We start from the raw sequence: 16,924 nt of genomic DNA on the forward strand, positions 1-16,924 counted from the left end.
AACACAGCCTTTCCTCTTATAGCCCTGGTGTGTGTATTTTGTATTGTTTGTTTGTATTTCTTTTTTATTATTTTTTTTTTTACAGCTTATGTATTCATGAAGTTCAGCAGCCATATGATAAATTAGCCTCTTTATTCACCGGGGTCCTCCCACCCCTCTGTCTTGTTCTTTAATCCGCCCACATGTATCGTCTGAAGGAAAAAAAAAAAAAAAAAATAGTCCAGAAGGTGACGCTCCCCCAAAGGAACACAGAGAGGGAAAGGCAAAGAGAGAGATGTGTCTACAGGCTGCATCTCCATTGAAACATTTGTCAGGGGGAGCCAGAGGAAGAGCTGAATGGTAGCTACACCCTGCGCCTGGAAGCGTAGAGACACTGTAACAAGAGCTGGCAATTTTTTTTGGCAATAACAAAGAGGTGGGAGTGACAAGGGCTCTGAAATCGAGGGAAATAGCATAAAAGCCAGTTTTCAGGGGGACTCCTGCTTCATGTCATTCGAAAGACTCATCCCGTTGCCATCATCAGCATGACCATAAGCTAGTGTAACGTTCGGCAATAACGGTGTCAAAACGAGATTTTCAGCAACAGACGCGCGCAATCCTATTTTCATTTATTATAATCGGGGGAGAGAGAATAAAAAACAGATCAACCGCCTGCGAGAAACTGGATGCTCTCTAAAACCAAACGAAAGAGCGTTGTAACAAAGAAAACTACATTTTGATTGATCTTTTAAGCTTGATGTGCGTGTTTCTGCACGCACTCGAAACGAACCTGAACCAAAAGCAAGTGAGTATTAACCGTGTCTGTGTATATGTCTGTATTTTGGTGGCTTTATTCTGCGGCTACACGTCTAATAACAGAGCATACATTGGCCAGCTCTAAAAGAAAGAGGGGGGAAAAAGCGTCTAGCCTACATTCAACAAGTATCGTTATATCCACAATTACTGAGATTTCTTTTTCTGTAGCCTGTTTGTGTTTTGATCAATATCCGGAGGAATCAGAATGTATGGAAAATGTTCAAATTGGATTCATAAACCTCTTTAGCCTACTGTGTTTTTATTATTATTTCTAGCTGCTATAATACGAAGAGAGCTGTACTTTGACACACTCAGATTTGATTTAAAAACCTTTTTATAAATCCTAACATTCCTTATTGCCCAAATGGTGGGTGTTTCCCCATCTACACCACTAGATCAGAGCAGTTTCATGCATCTGAGGGGTGTGTGTGTGTGTGTGTGTGTGTGTGTGTGTGTGCGTGCATGCCTCTCAGCATTGTTGTGTGTCTGTCTGCGTGAGCAACTGTTTCCATGTTTGTATTGCTTTGTGCATTTGTTTTACTAGCATGTGCCTTCAGTTTGTGTCTGAGTGTGTGTGTGTGTGTGTATTTGTGCGATGTGGCTAGCACTGTGGGAAGTGTCAAGGCCTGAAAATGGAGGTTTTGATAAAGGAACCATAGGAGAAGGGTAAGAGGGCTGACACACAAACACATGAGCGAAGGAGAGGAGAAGGTGGTGTGAGGAAGAGATGAGCATTGGAGCAGAACCACAGGAAGGACACTGAGATCCAGGAAGTCTATAGGGGCAGTTCAATGTCTAGACGTGGTCTTTCCCGCCCCACTAACGCCTCTTCCACCGTCACTTTCAAGAGCATGCCTCGCTTTTTTCTGACAACTTGCTTCAGCGTGCTCTTTCCCAAATGGGAACTCTCTTCCTCCATTTGCTCTCTCCCTGCTTCCCCCCCTCCTCAATCCTGCATTATAAATCTACAGCTGGCGCTATTTTTAGATTGAGGGTAACCCAGAAAACACCCCTTCAATTTAAGCAACAAAAAAAGCCTCCCCACCAGAGAGAGTGGCATGCTGTCATTGGATGTGATTGGCAGAGTAGTGATGGGGCTCAAAAGGAGGACGCTGCTGTTTAAGCAACAGGGGGGAATACATCTATTTTGAGGCTGTACTTGAACTACGCATCTGTCGTGTCCTGGGTTTGTGTGTGTTCTTGCCTCTGACCCTTCCTCTCTCCTTGGCCGTGATGGTTGCTCTCTCATCTCATGCCATCTTCAGATAACTTTCCCTCTGTCCTTCAACTAATTCATTACCCGATCGAGCTGATTCTCCTTTTAAATTCTCTACGTTAAAAATCCTTAACCTTGAGGCTCACCTTCCATCCTCCTCTTTGTTCCCCCATCCTCTTATTTGATTCTGCATGTTCAAACCTAACTTCTCTCCCTCCTCCCCCTGGCTGTTGAGAGTCTAATCTGTGACTTCCCTACCCCTCCTTTATGTCTAATTGCAGGCTATAGTTCACAGATCAGGAGACAGTGCAGTAATACTTTTTCCCTCGTCCCGTTTGTGTAGCTGGCCCCGTGAACCACATCATTGCTGCCAGATCATAATGGTCCTAATCATGCAGGAAGGCCAGCGTCATTAATTAGGAGCAGACCGGTTTAAATGACCTAATAGAGAGTCGGGAAGGTGTGGAGGTGAAAGCTATTTGCTCCTAAATTCTCTAAGAACCAGATTTGAAATACGGAGGGATATTAGCTCAGATTTATCCTGGTCCAAAAATAGAGTTCCTTCCCGACATGACACACTATCCCATGGCTTTTCTTTTTTTGCCTGCACTAAGTGCTGTTTCACCTACACCAATCATTGCTCCTTGAAGGTAGCTTTAGTACCTTTCCTTCCATCACTCCCTTCACCCTGCCTTCTCCTGTCACTAGTGAAGTCTCACCCATGGGCATATATATCCAAAAAATCTCAACGTTTATATATCCTCCAGTGTGCAGAACAGATTTTAGTCATGGACAGTGGCTGAGCTTTCAGAGCTCTATTACAGGCTTCATTTCTGCTGGCCTATTCCTGAAAATGGCCTTATGTATTAATCATCCCCAGCCAGCTAAAAGGAGCAAACCAGGAGCGCAGGATTCTTTTTTTCTATCATAAAAAAGGTGGCTGGAGGGGATCACATCATAGCAAGAGCTTCTGGGGGTGGGGGTGATTGACCAATATGCACAAGACTCCCAGGGGTGTGTTGGTGGTGCAGTATGTGTGGATTGGTCAGCCCCTGGAGATCTCCATGCTGGTGTTGCTGAGTAAAAGAGTTGCCATTTCCTTTCTGCTTGCTAAATTGATTGGCTATTTAATTCACGTTCTGGAAATTGGCCACTGGTGAGCTTTATTATGGTGAGAAATGCCTTGGTTTTTTTGTTCTCTGTCTGTGTACATTAGCTGTCTCAGAGCTACTGGCTCATGTGTGGCCTCGTTCTCAGTTTTTCTCTACATACGCATGCTGTTTGTTTTTTTTTGGCTCCATCCATTCATGATATTCATCTCATTTTCATTCTTATTCATTTGAATCATCAAACCTCTCATCACTATCCTCACACATGCGTGCACCTTTTTTGGCTTCTTTTCTCCTGCCAGAAAAAGAGCTATACACCATGAGGTGCAATGACAATTAGAGGGGGGAGAGGACACTATGTGGTGTGACACCGCACTAAAAGGGGAGGTGACCGCAGTGCTTTCACCGCGCTGCAATGCCTCTCTTTCTCCTGTTGGGGTCTCCTCAACACTGGGGAGTGTGAGAGAGAGGGAGAAGAGGGAGGTAAGGTAGAGATGAGGAGGAGAGGAATGAGGAAAGGAGGGAGGTGATATGGGTGGAACAGCGTGAAGCCTTGTGGTTACATCCTTTGATGAGGTAGCGGGTGGGAGAAAAAAATGGCTGCGCACCAGAAACACATACGTAATTCTTGCCATCTCTCTTTCTCTCTCTCTCACACTCACACACACACACACACACACACACACACACACACACACACACACACACACAAATACATTACACACTTGCCTACAAAGCCCTCCGTTTCCCCAGTGGTACATTTGCTCAGCTCAGCTGCATATATGTTTTACATCCCTACACGTGTTTTCCTTCCTTTCTCCTATCCATCCACTGTTTCCATTCCTCTTATTAGTATTGCAGACCATTTCCAACCCCCCCCACCCCCTCCTCCTCCTCCTCATACACCTTAACAGGCATTCAGGTGCTATCCTGAGCCAATGCAAGGTCTTTTTTTTGTCTTCTCTGTCTCCTCCTCCACCCTTTTTTCCTCCTCTTTCATTTCCCCAAGATTGCTCATTCTGTTACCCCCCCACTCTCTTTCTATCCTTTTCTCTCCTTCTCTGTTCACCATCTCTCCTTCTCTATCTCATCTCCCTATCTCCCCCTCTGTGATTGGTAAAGGTTTTTGCTTTTTCTGCCAACTGCTGGGTCTGTTTCGCATAGTCAGCGCTCCTCCAAATTCCTCCCTTGCCTTCTCTCTCTCCGTCTCTCACTCTCACTCTCTAGCGTGCGCTCACCTCCTCCCCCCGGTTACTGCTGCTGCTACCTCAGTCAATGCATCCCATAATCCCATGCTCCCTCCCCCTCTTGCTGCAGTGTTTCTGCTAATATATATCAGCGTCAGTGCAGCCTTCGCGCACCAGCCGTGTGCACTCTCTCTTTCTCAGAGCCATTCTCTCTATCTGTCCACTGCCAAAATAATCTCCTCTCCCTAAAGGTTCATAATGGTTTAGCATAATTTCGCACTCAAAAGGCTTTTCTTAGCCTGTTTGTTGCAGCCAGGTGAGTGTGTGCATGTATCGCCCTTCCTCGCTATATTTCCCCCCGTGAGTGTGCAGTAGGAGCAGGGTGGCACAGGACATGGTGGCCAAGGCAGGAAATGCTGCAGGAGAAAGAGAGGTGGTGGTGGTGATTGTTCCTCTTCTCTGCTCCCCTCCTCTTCCCACTTCAGTTTTTAGCCTGTTTCTCATGCTTTCTCCCTTACTGCCTTCCTTATCACCTCTGTGCTTTTTTTATCTTCACTAAATCTCAACTTCCTTCCTCCATTTTATACCGTCAGTTCACCTTCTTTAGCTTCAGCCCTCCCTCCATACCTCTCCTCCTCATAATTTCCCCCCTCTGCTCTCTACTGTTAAGTGCTGAGGCTGGCTCTTAAAGAGATGCGCTTACTCCCACCGTTTTAAGATGAAACCCTCAAACTGTGCACATTCTCCTAAAATGCAGTTAGAAAGCACCAAGATCAGTAATCTGCTCGGTTTCACAACTACTTTCACTTTAAACATTACATTTTTAAATTGAACAGTGAGTAGTTTTGAGGTAAGGTGGGGACAGCACCATATCCCAATTAACCTCCAAATTAGTTTTGAATGCATAAAAGCATACTAAAGTACATTTTATAAAATCAATAAGCTCACCACACATGGCTCAGAGGGAACAAAAAGGCATTTAACCACAGTTACAGACTTGTGGCTGTCCATGTATAAAATATTCAGCAGTTCACCAATAAACTACAGCTGCCTATGAAGTAGAAGCAAGGGGTGCGGGGGAGTTACAAAGTGAAGCCAAAACAAAAGTCATCCAAGGGATACAAGTTCCACAATTGAGATCACAGAAGCTGCTTCTGGAAAGTTTAGTATCCCGTTAGAGGGGAGTTTGTTCCAGAGAGAGAGAGAGAGAGAGAGAGAGAGAGAGAGAGAGAGAGAGAGAGAGAGAGAGAGAGAGAGAGAGAGAGAGAGAGAGAGCGAGAGAGAGAGAGAACGCTGCTGTCCATGGTGCTGAAATATAATTCATTCCCACAACACAAGCGGTCCCTGCTGGAATGCCCCACAGGACAGAAATGTTTTTACTCTCTGTCTGCCTGATCTCACTTCCAAATTGTTCACTTATTGCAATTTATTGCTTCCATATTAAATTAAGTTAGTCTTAATTTCACTTATTTCTACAGTTTTTAGTTGCTAAAATGCAGACTAAACTACTTCTGCAGAATGATGCAGTACAACTCATCAATGCAGATTTTTTTTTTGTCAAGCCAGCAGATTTGATGCTCCTGCAGTAAAACATGGCAAATAATTTGGATATTTCAGGGAAAAGTAGAAATGTAAGACTTTTAGAATTGTTTGGTTCCGTGCACATACAATACATCCATTTTAGTTTTAGTCGGCTGCGCACAATACTTTCCAAACTCGGTCTGCATACCCATGCAAAAGCGTTGGTCTTAGTAGACCTTACCTGAGTGTTGTCAAGTCCAGGATCATCAAAAATGAAAAAAAAAACATTTTCGTTAAAAAACAAACAAAAAAAATGATAAAGAAATCTGAAAAACAAACAAACTCAATGTAAATATAAGATCTGACAGAAAAGAGCGACAGCAAACTTTTCCGTAAGCAAAAAGTTCCTTCAAAACAACAGAGTAAACGCTAATAACAAGTACGAACGAAAGACTGCAGTGTCTACAAAGTCTGAGGGGTAAGAGGAGAGAGTTGACCCAAAGTGAAGAGAAGCTTACTTTGGGAAGGAGAAAGAATGGGACAGGAGGATGAGTGAAGCAAAAGAGGGGAGAAATGGATAAAAAGATGCATCAGAGTAAAATGCAGTGGAAAAAAGGGGGAGGGAGGGGGAGAGAAAGATCAGAAGTGAAGAAAAGAATGAGAGAGGGGCACTGGATGGGAAATAAGACAGTGTTTTGAGAGGAAGAAGAGGAAGAAATGAAGCCTTGATTCTCCTCCTTCAATGAAATGTGATTCCTTAATGCGGAATATGAGAGCGAGCGAGGAAGTGAAGGAGAGAGAGTAGTAGGATGGAGAGGGGGAGGGCCAGTGAGAGCTCACAGGAGAGGAGGGGGAGAGTGGTGCATTTCTTTGAATAGGGAAAAAGGTTAACAACATAGATGTGGTGAATGTATGGGCTTTTTGTTGTTGCTGTGCGCGTGGATGGCAACGCATGACCTCGCTGGGCGGGAGAGAGAGAGCAAATAACTCTGGCTTTTTACTGCAGCAGAATTCATTCACTGTTAAAGTGCACTCTCCTTTTCAATGCTCTTCCTTTCCCCCCTACACTCTCTCTTCCTCCATTAATAGGAAAGAGACAATATTACATTAGCTGTTCACTGTAGTGAGTGTGCTGCATTCACTTTCTTTCCCTCCAAATCTCTCTCTTTCTGTCTTTTCGTTCCCATCTTCAGGTCTTTGTCTGAGCCTGCCTTGTTTTCCTGATTGTCCTGTCCTTTTCGATCCTTCCATTAAAAATCAGATTTATGGCCTCCCCCCCCCCCCCCAACCTCCCTGTCTCACTCCCTTTTCTCTATCTCTACATGTCTTTACACACACACACACACACACATATTGCAAAGGAGAAATGGCAGAGAGAGCATTGAGATAATTGTGCCTCGCATGAATCTCAGTGCGGTTGGAGGGGGCTGCAGCAGTGTGTGTAGCACGCACATAGGCTGATTGAGGAGATCTAACATTAGTACGGACACCGCACTCTCGGGAGGCAATTAACACACACACACTCACACACTCACATATGCTCATACACAAAAACAAACGCGGTGCTGCGCCACCTTATGTCAGAGAGGCATTCTTGGGGAAGGGGAGAAAAGAAGCAGGGAGATGGTTCCCCATCTTTCCTCCTCACACAGTTTTGGGCGCCAAGGCAAAGAGCAGCGTTGTTGCAGGTGGGGAGGGATGGAGGGGGGGGGATGCTCAAGTCTCACAGTGTCCTAATTAGGGAGAGGATTTGAATGAACACTGACATGAGCATCGACCAGATCAATTTAGAGATTGGCTGAATGACATTTCAGCGAAGGACTGAGGGATGGTAACAGTGTGGGGACCCCACATCACATCACAATAGCTAAATACATCTTCTCATCTCTGGGGTGTCAACAATCAGCCTGTGAGGATGCTTACCTACTCATGAATGTGCTTACCTGTTTTCATATGTTGCACTAATAAATTGAAAGCATCTTTCTGCTCAGGATGCTGTTAAAAACAACTTTTCCCCGTTCATCCCCGCCACCCCCCCACACACACCTTACTGCACCTGCACAAGGTCGTTTTGTGCCCTTCCATCAGTTGATTATCAAGTGAATAATTGCACATACAGCTGGTATTAGCGCGTGGTTCATAATTTGTATTGCAATGTTGATAATCCACATCTATTTCTCCCTTCTGCTTAAATTCTGCCCTTTTTCTCTCCCCGCAGACTCCTCAGACTCCTCCCTCCTCCTCCCTTCGGTTTCTCTCATCCTCTCCCTCCCCCCCGGTCCTCTATGCTCAGTTCGGTGTGTGTATCCTCTTTTAAAGGGCGCAAGGGTGGGAACAAGTCGTCCAACAAAGCATGTTACAGCGCAGACATGACTTGTCCGTCGGAAAGCGAGAAAATCGTGATAAACTGCGGGGGGGTGCGGCATGAAACCTACCGGAGCACCCTAAAAACGTTGCCCGGTACCCGCTTATCGTGGCTCACCGAGCCGGACGCTTTCACCAACTTCGACTACGACCACAAATTAGACGAGTTCTTCTTCGACCGCCACCCGTCAGTGTTTTCCTTCATCCTCAACTATTACCGCACTGGGAAGTTGCACTGTCCAAACGATGTGTGCGGTCCCCTGTTCGAAGAGGAGCTGGCTTTCTGGGGCATCGATGAGACGGACGTGGAGGCGTGTTGCTGGATGAATTACCGGCAGCACCGGGATGCGGAGGAGGCGCTGGACAGCTTCGAGAATCCAGAACCGGACGCGCCGGACGACGAACCGGCGCTGGGCGGTGCGGATGGGGACTTGAAAAGACTGTGCATGCAGGAGGACGCGAGGAAAGCGGGCTGGTGGAAAACCTGGCAGCCCCGAATATGGGCACTGTTTGAAGACCCGTATTCCTCCAAATATGCCCGGGTGAGTTACCCCCGTCTCTCCTGGAGGGACCAACTTGTTTCTGTACTGTTGCATAGTCTGCCTCCCGATGTCTCAGAGCACTGCTCAAGTCATGATAAGTTTTTTTAAACTTTGTTTTGTTAATGTTCTGTCCACATCATTTAAATCAGTCCCTCTTCATTATCTGCAGTCTGACTGTGTGTGTCATTCCTGACAGGATAGTTTGAATTAAATGGCATGATATAGACTCACTGATATTGAATAATTAATGCTGATAGCATAAGGAAAATGGAAATTGGTATGGCAGCTATATCTATTGATGGATAGCCTACTAGTTGATATAACAACCAAGGTTTTTGTCCAACACATAACCTAACATCTTATACTTGATATAACACGTTTCAGTCGAGCTGGATTCACACTGAATGCGGTTTTTATTGGTATCATAATTCATATCGCCGTATTCTGCTACTTGAGCAGGTTTAATACATAGCTTACTCTGAACGCGGCATCCGCTGCGCCTCCTGCATCCAAACGCCTTCATTAGGTAACATTTGTCAGTTTACGATGCACATCAATGCGCCGTATTTCATGGCACTCTTATTTATTATAGCACCGCACTGATGACGCTCATACGACGCCGATTCGCCAGTGTTGAAGTGCATGTCTTTCCCCACATATGCCCTTGGTACTGATTCAGCCTGCTGGGTTGTTTTTTCTGCCAGTTCCCCCTGTCCCAGATGAATGCTACATGGCTTTTACGCACGGATTGTGTTGCTTTTACACACAACTTGCTCCTAATTTGGAATACCCATTATTGTTTTCATGTAAATAGTTAATGATTTCCCTCTTAAAAGCAAACCTTAGATGGCATTTGATCATACAGGTGTAAGAGTAACAAGTGCCCCTGACTGTGTTTTTGATCCATAGTACATGAAAACAGTTACAGTAGGCTTTTTTTCTCAGACCCTCCAGTTACAGACAAATCCAGCTGCTTGATCACAGCTGCTTTGATTTGTGTTTTAGTGATATAGTTTGATCATCCTTGTCTTGCACCCTGTCTTTGCTTTTGTTGGTACTATTTTCGCTGTTATGAGGGTGTGTGAAGACTCATGGATACCGTGAATGTATGCACACTGTAGGTGCACATGCAAAATCCAGACAGCAGACACTGCAGTGGCCAGTTCACACCACCACGCTGAAAATCGCTCACTGTCTGTGAAAAAAAGAGAGATTTAAAACATATCACTGAACAATCAGCAATACATACCGTATCTACAATCACAGATAAATACAATAGCTGCACACATAGGCTCCGACTTTCTATTTCTAAACACACCTCCTCTGGCACACGGTATAGATCTGCATTCCTGGATTCAGTTCCCTCCAAAGGAAGGTAAAGTGTTGGGCTGTGACAGACAGATAGTCTGGTTTAGGCCATCTAATCTGCCTCTCTGGACTTGGGATCAGGCAAGAAGTGCTTCTCTAAGTGTCACTCTCATCCCAATTGGATTGATTTCTCACTATCCAACCCATCTCTACCCCTATTCCATGCAACAAAACAACTCATAGTGGGGTAGTCATTTGTAGAATGTGCAAATGTTGCATGAAAGGGAGAAAGCTTTTGGGGTTTGGATTTTCTAATCACATTGTATATATGATAAGAGCAAGGCAAGAAAATTGCATGTTTATGTAAAGAAAAGTGGATTTGGTGCTGAATTCTGAATGATTATACAGCAAGAGCAGGCAGCATTTGTAGCATTGCCATACCTTGGATGCCAGCTACAGTATACCTGCTGCCTTGCAGCTAGAATGCTGTATGTTATGTAATGTTCAGTTTTACACCACATCCACTGGTTACAGTGGGCAAGATCTCATGAATCATACAACAACATTCATTGAGTGTAATGGTTGCAGATAGTGGTGTTTGTGACAGCACGTTGGGGTTATGCAGAGTACAGAACAGGTAGTAGCTTGATTCATTTCTGCACAACACCAGCTCTATTTGTGGGTGAACGCAGCCCTGTTTCTCTCTGTAGGTCTAACAGCCAGCGCTATACGTCAAACAGCGTTGTGACCCAGATCACTCGTTTTATTCCCACCCCCGCTCTTTCTCAAAGTATTCTGTCCAACGCGGCAGAACCTTTTGGTCTTCACGGTCCTGAGAGATGCAAATTATACGTGAAGAGAAAAGAGAAATGGAAAGAGTCTAGGACAGGGAAAAAAAAATGAGAGGCTGTTGTGGAAATACAATGAGACAGATGAGAGAGAGAAAGACAGAGGGAGGAAGCTGGAGACGAGAAGAAATACAGGGAGACAGGAGGAGAGACATTGCTCTAATGATTTAGTTTTTTTTTTGTTTGCATGGCTGTGATGTAACGCATCGGCAATCAATGTTTTGATCAGAGCGTTCAACACACATGCAGGGCTCCTTTTTTTCACCTCCTTCTCAGCTCATGATCGTGTGAAGCTCACTCGTAGATCTACCGTAGCAGCACACACATGTACAAACACACACATGCTGGTGTCTGTGCTGGCTTTTCTGCTGCAGTAGACACGGGAGAGAGGAGGGGGAGCACTGGAGGAAGAGAAAAGAGGTGGAGTGGGGTGGGATTGAAAGGGATAGACGGAGCGAGGGAAATGGAGAAGGGCTGCGATAGTGGAAGGAATTGGGACTGAAGGGGAGCCTGAGAGCGACACAGGGGGAGAAGGAGGAAGAGGGGTATTGAGATAAGCAGGGAGGAGGTGACAATCACAGGGAGAAAGACGTTGCATGAAGGGGGTGGGGACCCTCATCTTAGCATCTTCGATTGTCTGTGAAGGCTTGAGCCTTCCTACCCCGTCCCTCCTGCCTGCCTAATGATGACAATCAATTGATTATCTTCTCTTTTTGTCTGTTTTAAAGCCATTCTCTCTCTCTCTCTCTATCACCTCTTCAAATCTGAGAATGTTCACAATGACTAATGCTTATTCTGCTCTGTTGGATGGTAACACAAGCGTTAACCCACTGATAACATTTATGGATATATATGTTTCGGTTTGATGAAGTGTTATATAATACGATAATGCATCTGATTTCTTTAGTGATCCATGCCTGGTTGACATAGATTTTGTAGTGCAGCTAAGACAACACAGAGCTGTTCTATTATGTCTGACATTATTTGATCTTGGCCCATTTTATCTAATTTGTTAAAGATTTTTACTGTTTTAAACTCTAATCTGCTTGAATGACAATTATCATTATCGTAATTTCATTTCCAAGGATGCACCAGAAAGCAATGAACAGTGGTTATTGTTTTGTATGTTGTTTTGTTATTGAACCTGAGGTAAGCTTATCTAATGTTAGCACTTGACACTCAGGTTGAATATATGGTGTTAAACTAAAATAAAGAAGATATTGTTTAATGGTCAAAGTCAGAAAACAACCCTTAAGATAAGGAATAATTGGAAAAAAATTACCAGTAAAATTACTGAAAGGAATTTTGAAATGTTATCAGGTGTTATGCAAATATGAAGATGAAGCTTTAAGTGGTCATAAAGCAGTCAATTTTGGACACTGAAAGTCTGAATTAAAGAGATTAAGTGGAGTGAATGTAACATACTGTACATTACTACAGTGTAAATGTAAATACAAATCTGAATCTGCGGAATTTTCTAAAACCTGGATTTGTATTGTCTACTTTGCCATATGAAATCCACTGCTGACTATCTGTATGGTGTCCTATAATATCGTCCCACTGGTTTAGCTGGGTTTTGATCACTTCCAGTTTCGCACCAGAAGGGCACAGTTGTCTTTGTCAGCAATCTCCTGACAAAGCACCATTTGTAGCTCAGCATGTACAAGATGCCCCTTTTGCCCCTTTCCAAATCGGACTTTATGTGCTTATGTTTTGTTCATTTCAGGGGAGTAGTTACTGTGTCCAGAGCCCCCCTCCCTGAAGGTCATGTCTTGTGGTTCATTGTTTGGTGTCTTTTTTCCACAGTGTTCGGTGTTGGAGCGCACAATGCTGTCATAAACACAAATGTGACCTGCCGCTGTGCTGTACGACCTCAGAACAGGTCGTTGCCGGGCAGAAACGGACAAGATGAGTCCGTGTGGGTTTGGAAAGACAAACATTTTTACTTCTCCAACTGGCCACTTAAAACACCTGCGTCGTTTTCAATAAAGCATGCTGCGGTCTTCTTTTGATTTTGACAGTAGCAGATTTTGACAGTTTCAGACACTCATTTATACTATATACTAGGTCACTTTTATTGCACTAGTTTTGTTTGCCCCAGAGCCACATCATTCCACCCAGTACCTCCTGACTCTGGTCGGGAGCTTAATGGGAACTGTGGTGAATGTGACTGTTAATTGTTTGTGCAGGACAGCAAACCCTGGACTCTACCTTGCCTTATTCCTCCATTACTTATGTTCACCCATCACACTCCAGGAAGAGTTAACATCACAGCTGTCACCTGTATCTTAAAAAAGGTGCAGCTCACCCTAAAACTGCAACAGAGACGTCCTTCTCCTTAGTGTATAAACATCTTCAGAGCTTTAGCGTCCCTCAGCAGCGTCCCGCTGTTGGGGATGATGTGAAATAGAAATGATGGTGCTGTTTTGTGACGAAAAGGTCTTAAGCGTGTTGCATTAAACCTTTACTTTCAGCAGTGGGGTTTGGTATTCATGTTTCCAAGTTGTTTCCATTCAAACCCGACCCCGCTGAAAGGCCTATTTCCCACTTCCATTCTTGTGCCTTTCCCTGTGGACTGCATCTGAAAATAGCAAAGAGAGGGAAAGGAGGCCTTAATTCATTCGCCTGTGGCAAATCTATTCCTCCATTACTGGTCAGAGGATGTACTTGTATGACCATTCAGCGCATAAGCAATACTTATAAAACACAAATCTGAAAATAGATGAAGCACCAAACCTGTCTTGACAGAGGAAAAAAAGGATGGAGGGAGATATTCTTAAGTGCTCACCAAGTTTATTAAGGTAAACTGTTAGCTTCTGGCACAGGCATGATAATTAGTCAACCTGCCTCTCCTGTGCCTGCAATAGCTAAATGTATTGTGTTCGGTTTCAATTTTCCCTGACAATGTGTTGTACCACAGACCGTCTCATGTTGTGTTTGCATCCTCTGAAGTCACAGTCCTTCCGTTTGCTGCCTTGTAACTTGAGCAATGACTGTTGACGACACTTTACTGGATAAATGCTTGTTGTCTCATAACAAGGGCAGAGACATGAGCTCTGTGTTAAATACGTAAGAAGCACTTTAAAGGTGTAAAAACAGCATTTGGAGCAGTTTGATTTGAAGTAGTATTACTACAAAACTACATGTATTTATTGTGAATACATTTCATATATTCTGGGTGTTATGGAATTGCTGTCGTGGTTCATCTTATCCTATGGTGGACCCCAAAAAAAAAGCTGAACTAGTATTACTGTTAAATGGATAGTTCAACATTTTGGGAACTAGACATATTCACTTTCTTGAGTTAGATGAGAGGATGGATACCACTTATATCTATATGGTGAATATGGAGCTACAGCCAGCAGCAGGTTAGCTTAGCACAAAGACTAGAAACAGCTAGCCTTGCTCCTTAGAAAAAATGAAGTGAATTTGCAATTTTCATGTGCCCCACGATGTTTTTGGCCAGGACCAGTAACTTCCTGGAGTCTCCTGGTTGCCTGGCAACTGCTCAGAGGCAAGAAATAGTTAGGCACATAACCCACAGAAAAGTGTCATTTTTACACTTAGGTCTTTTCTACATATGAAATAAATGAGATATAAAGTGTTAATGAGCATTAAAGGTGCTGGTAGGTAAATTGTGTTACCTTTGGACAGAGCTAAGCTAGCTGTTTCCAGCTAAGCTGTGCTAAGCAGCTGCTGGCTCCAGCTACATATTTACCGTACGGACATGAGAGTGGTATTGATCTTCTCATCTAACTCTTGGCAAAAGAGCGAATAAGCGTATTTTCCAAAATGTCAACATATCGCATTACATTTCAGACAGAAGCATTTAACATGTTGTGTGATTATGTTGCAAAAATTGCTTTCCTAACACTCCAAGTCCCTTTCTTCTTCCTCCTCCTTGGTCCATTTAGCCATGCTGGTTAAGTGCTGAATCAGCGCTCCACACCACTGTACTGACAGTCAATTAGTTGGACCTTGTGGTTAACCCTGGACATTTGGCGCTTATGCACTGGAATTGAAATGATTCAGGACACTGGCATGGTGGAGAACTCACACGGTGCCAGAGCCGATTACAGTGGTGGGAGTCTGAATTCTCTAAATGGGGCAAATCTTGTCAAGTCACATGAGAGAGCAGTATATTGTGTGTATTATAGTTGCACAGACCACCACACACACAAGCACATGTACAGTATATGTAAACAAACCAGTACACAGTGTACTTATACTCGCAGAGAATAAGGAGCTTTAATTGCGTGCTGAATCAAAAATTCTTTCACTGCATCAAGCTTGTCAATTATTCATGAGCAATATCCAGCACATACTGTAACTAAAGAAAGACTTAATGTGGTATAGAAACACATTTACCCACTTTCATTACAACATGCATCTTACATTTGACCCCCTCCAACACCTGGCTGAACATAAATCACTCTCAGTACGCTCACCTTTACACACTGGCCCATACTCTGTAAGCGTAGCTGCCCATAAACCATTCAGCTGAGCGTTCTCACTTACAGCACACAGATAAATCACTTAATCTGACACGCCTCCACATGTAACCCCGCAGATCACTCTCACACATGCCAATGTTCCAAATACATGCCTTTAACAAAGACATAGACCAACAAACTGAATGTTAATTAGCTGAAATATGATATTACAAACAAGCTTCCCAATCAGTCATTACTTTTAGGGCTGAAAACTAATACTTTTTTATTATATACTAATCAGTTTATTGTTAAATAAATAACTAACAAAAAAAAAGTGAGAAATGCAAGTTACCAGAGCTTGTTTTATTCGTACATACTAGGGCTGGGCAATATATATTGTTAAAAAAAAAAAAATATATATATATATATATATATATATATATATATATATATATATATATATATATATATATATATATATATATATATATATATATCGTTCATATTGTTCTATCGGGATATTGAAAAACCAGCGGCCGAACTGCGTTAATGCAATACTTACATCATTTGGACAACGCTTTACATTCTGATCCTAGCATGTTCATTTTGCACTAAAGTTCTTAATAAACTGGGAAATGTTCAGTACTTTTAATTTGTTAAGTATTTAATTCACACAGGAGTATACAAAAATAGGCACGAAGCTTGATTTATGGTCCTCCGTGCAGAGCTTTTACCGTAGCCTACGTAAGTGGCCTGAAGTTTTTACTTGTGCGTTGTTGTGTGCGTCAATCTCTTAGCAGGGCCGATGTGTGTGTGTGTGTGGCAGAGCGAGTGAAGAGTGACGGCGATTAGCTTCGGAGCGAGTGGCGACTCTAGAGTCATAGTGAGAGAAACAAAGTGTCTCCCCTGTGCTTTCTGACCACAGTGGGAAATCTGTAGCAGGAAAAGATAACCCTCTCCTGGATTTCATGTTGTTTATGGAGAAGTATAACCAGGAAATGAGTAGGGGGAAATGCAATGCTACTGTCAATCGACTAATGATGTCACAATCATACAATTAAATAATGTTACAGAATAATGGTGGCTGAGTATTTTGTGATTTTTTAAATAAAATGTCAAAAACTTAATTTTCAAGCATTTCCAACCTCATCTTTACTTAACTTTTAACTTAACATTTATTTCTTATAAATTGTTAATCTACGGAATATTTTCTCGATTAATGAATTAATACATAAATGTTAGAAAATTGGGAAAAATTGCCATTACAATTTCTTAAGCCACAAGTGGATGTCATCAAATGGCTTGTTTTGTCTGACAAACACCAAAGACCTAAAAATATGCAGTTCACTTTCACACAACACAAAGAAAAGCAGCAAACCCTCATAATTAAGAATCTTAATCCAAGGAAAGTTTGGCATTTATGTTTAAAAAAGGATTACTTTAGCTCTGCACGACACTTTTTGTCATGTAGTCTATAGTCAGCCACTTGTCGTTAACCCTGTGGCACTTAAACAGTCAAACTCTATCCCTGCTCAATCCCTTGGAAAATGACACTGGAGGGCGTCACTTGGACAATTCCTGTGTGACCATCTGCTTCCTTG

The 16,924-nt window shown here is 43.1% G+C and overlaps 1 protein-coding gene across 2 annotated transcripts in view; it reads left to right on the forward strand.

Annotated features, from left to right (window-relative positions):
* Nucleotides 1–235: 235 nt before the first annotated feature.
* LOC114548448 (potassium voltage-gated channel subfamily C member 1) overlaps nucleotides 236–16,924 on the forward strand; it is a 51,684-nt gene continuing 34,995 nt past the window's right edge. For both annotated transcript variants that reach the window (XM_028568413.1, XM_028568414.1), the window contains exons 1-2: nucleotides 236–784; nucleotides 8,047–8,734. In XM_028568413.1, the coding sequence (XP_028424214.1) occupies nucleotides 8,114–8,734 (621 nt within the window). In that variant the 5' untranslated portion in view covers nucleotides 236–784; nucleotides 8,047–8,113. The remainder of the gene's footprint in view (nucleotides 785–8,046; nucleotides 8,735–16,924) is intronic.

This window comes from Perca flavescens, chromosome 21, assembly GCF_004354835.1.
Source record: "Perca flavescens isolate YP-PL-M2 chromosome 21, PFLA_1.0, whole genome shotgun sequence".
Classification (NCBI taxonomy): domain Eukaryota; kingdom Metazoa; phylum Chordata; class Actinopteri; order Perciformes; family Percidae; genus Perca; species Perca flavescens.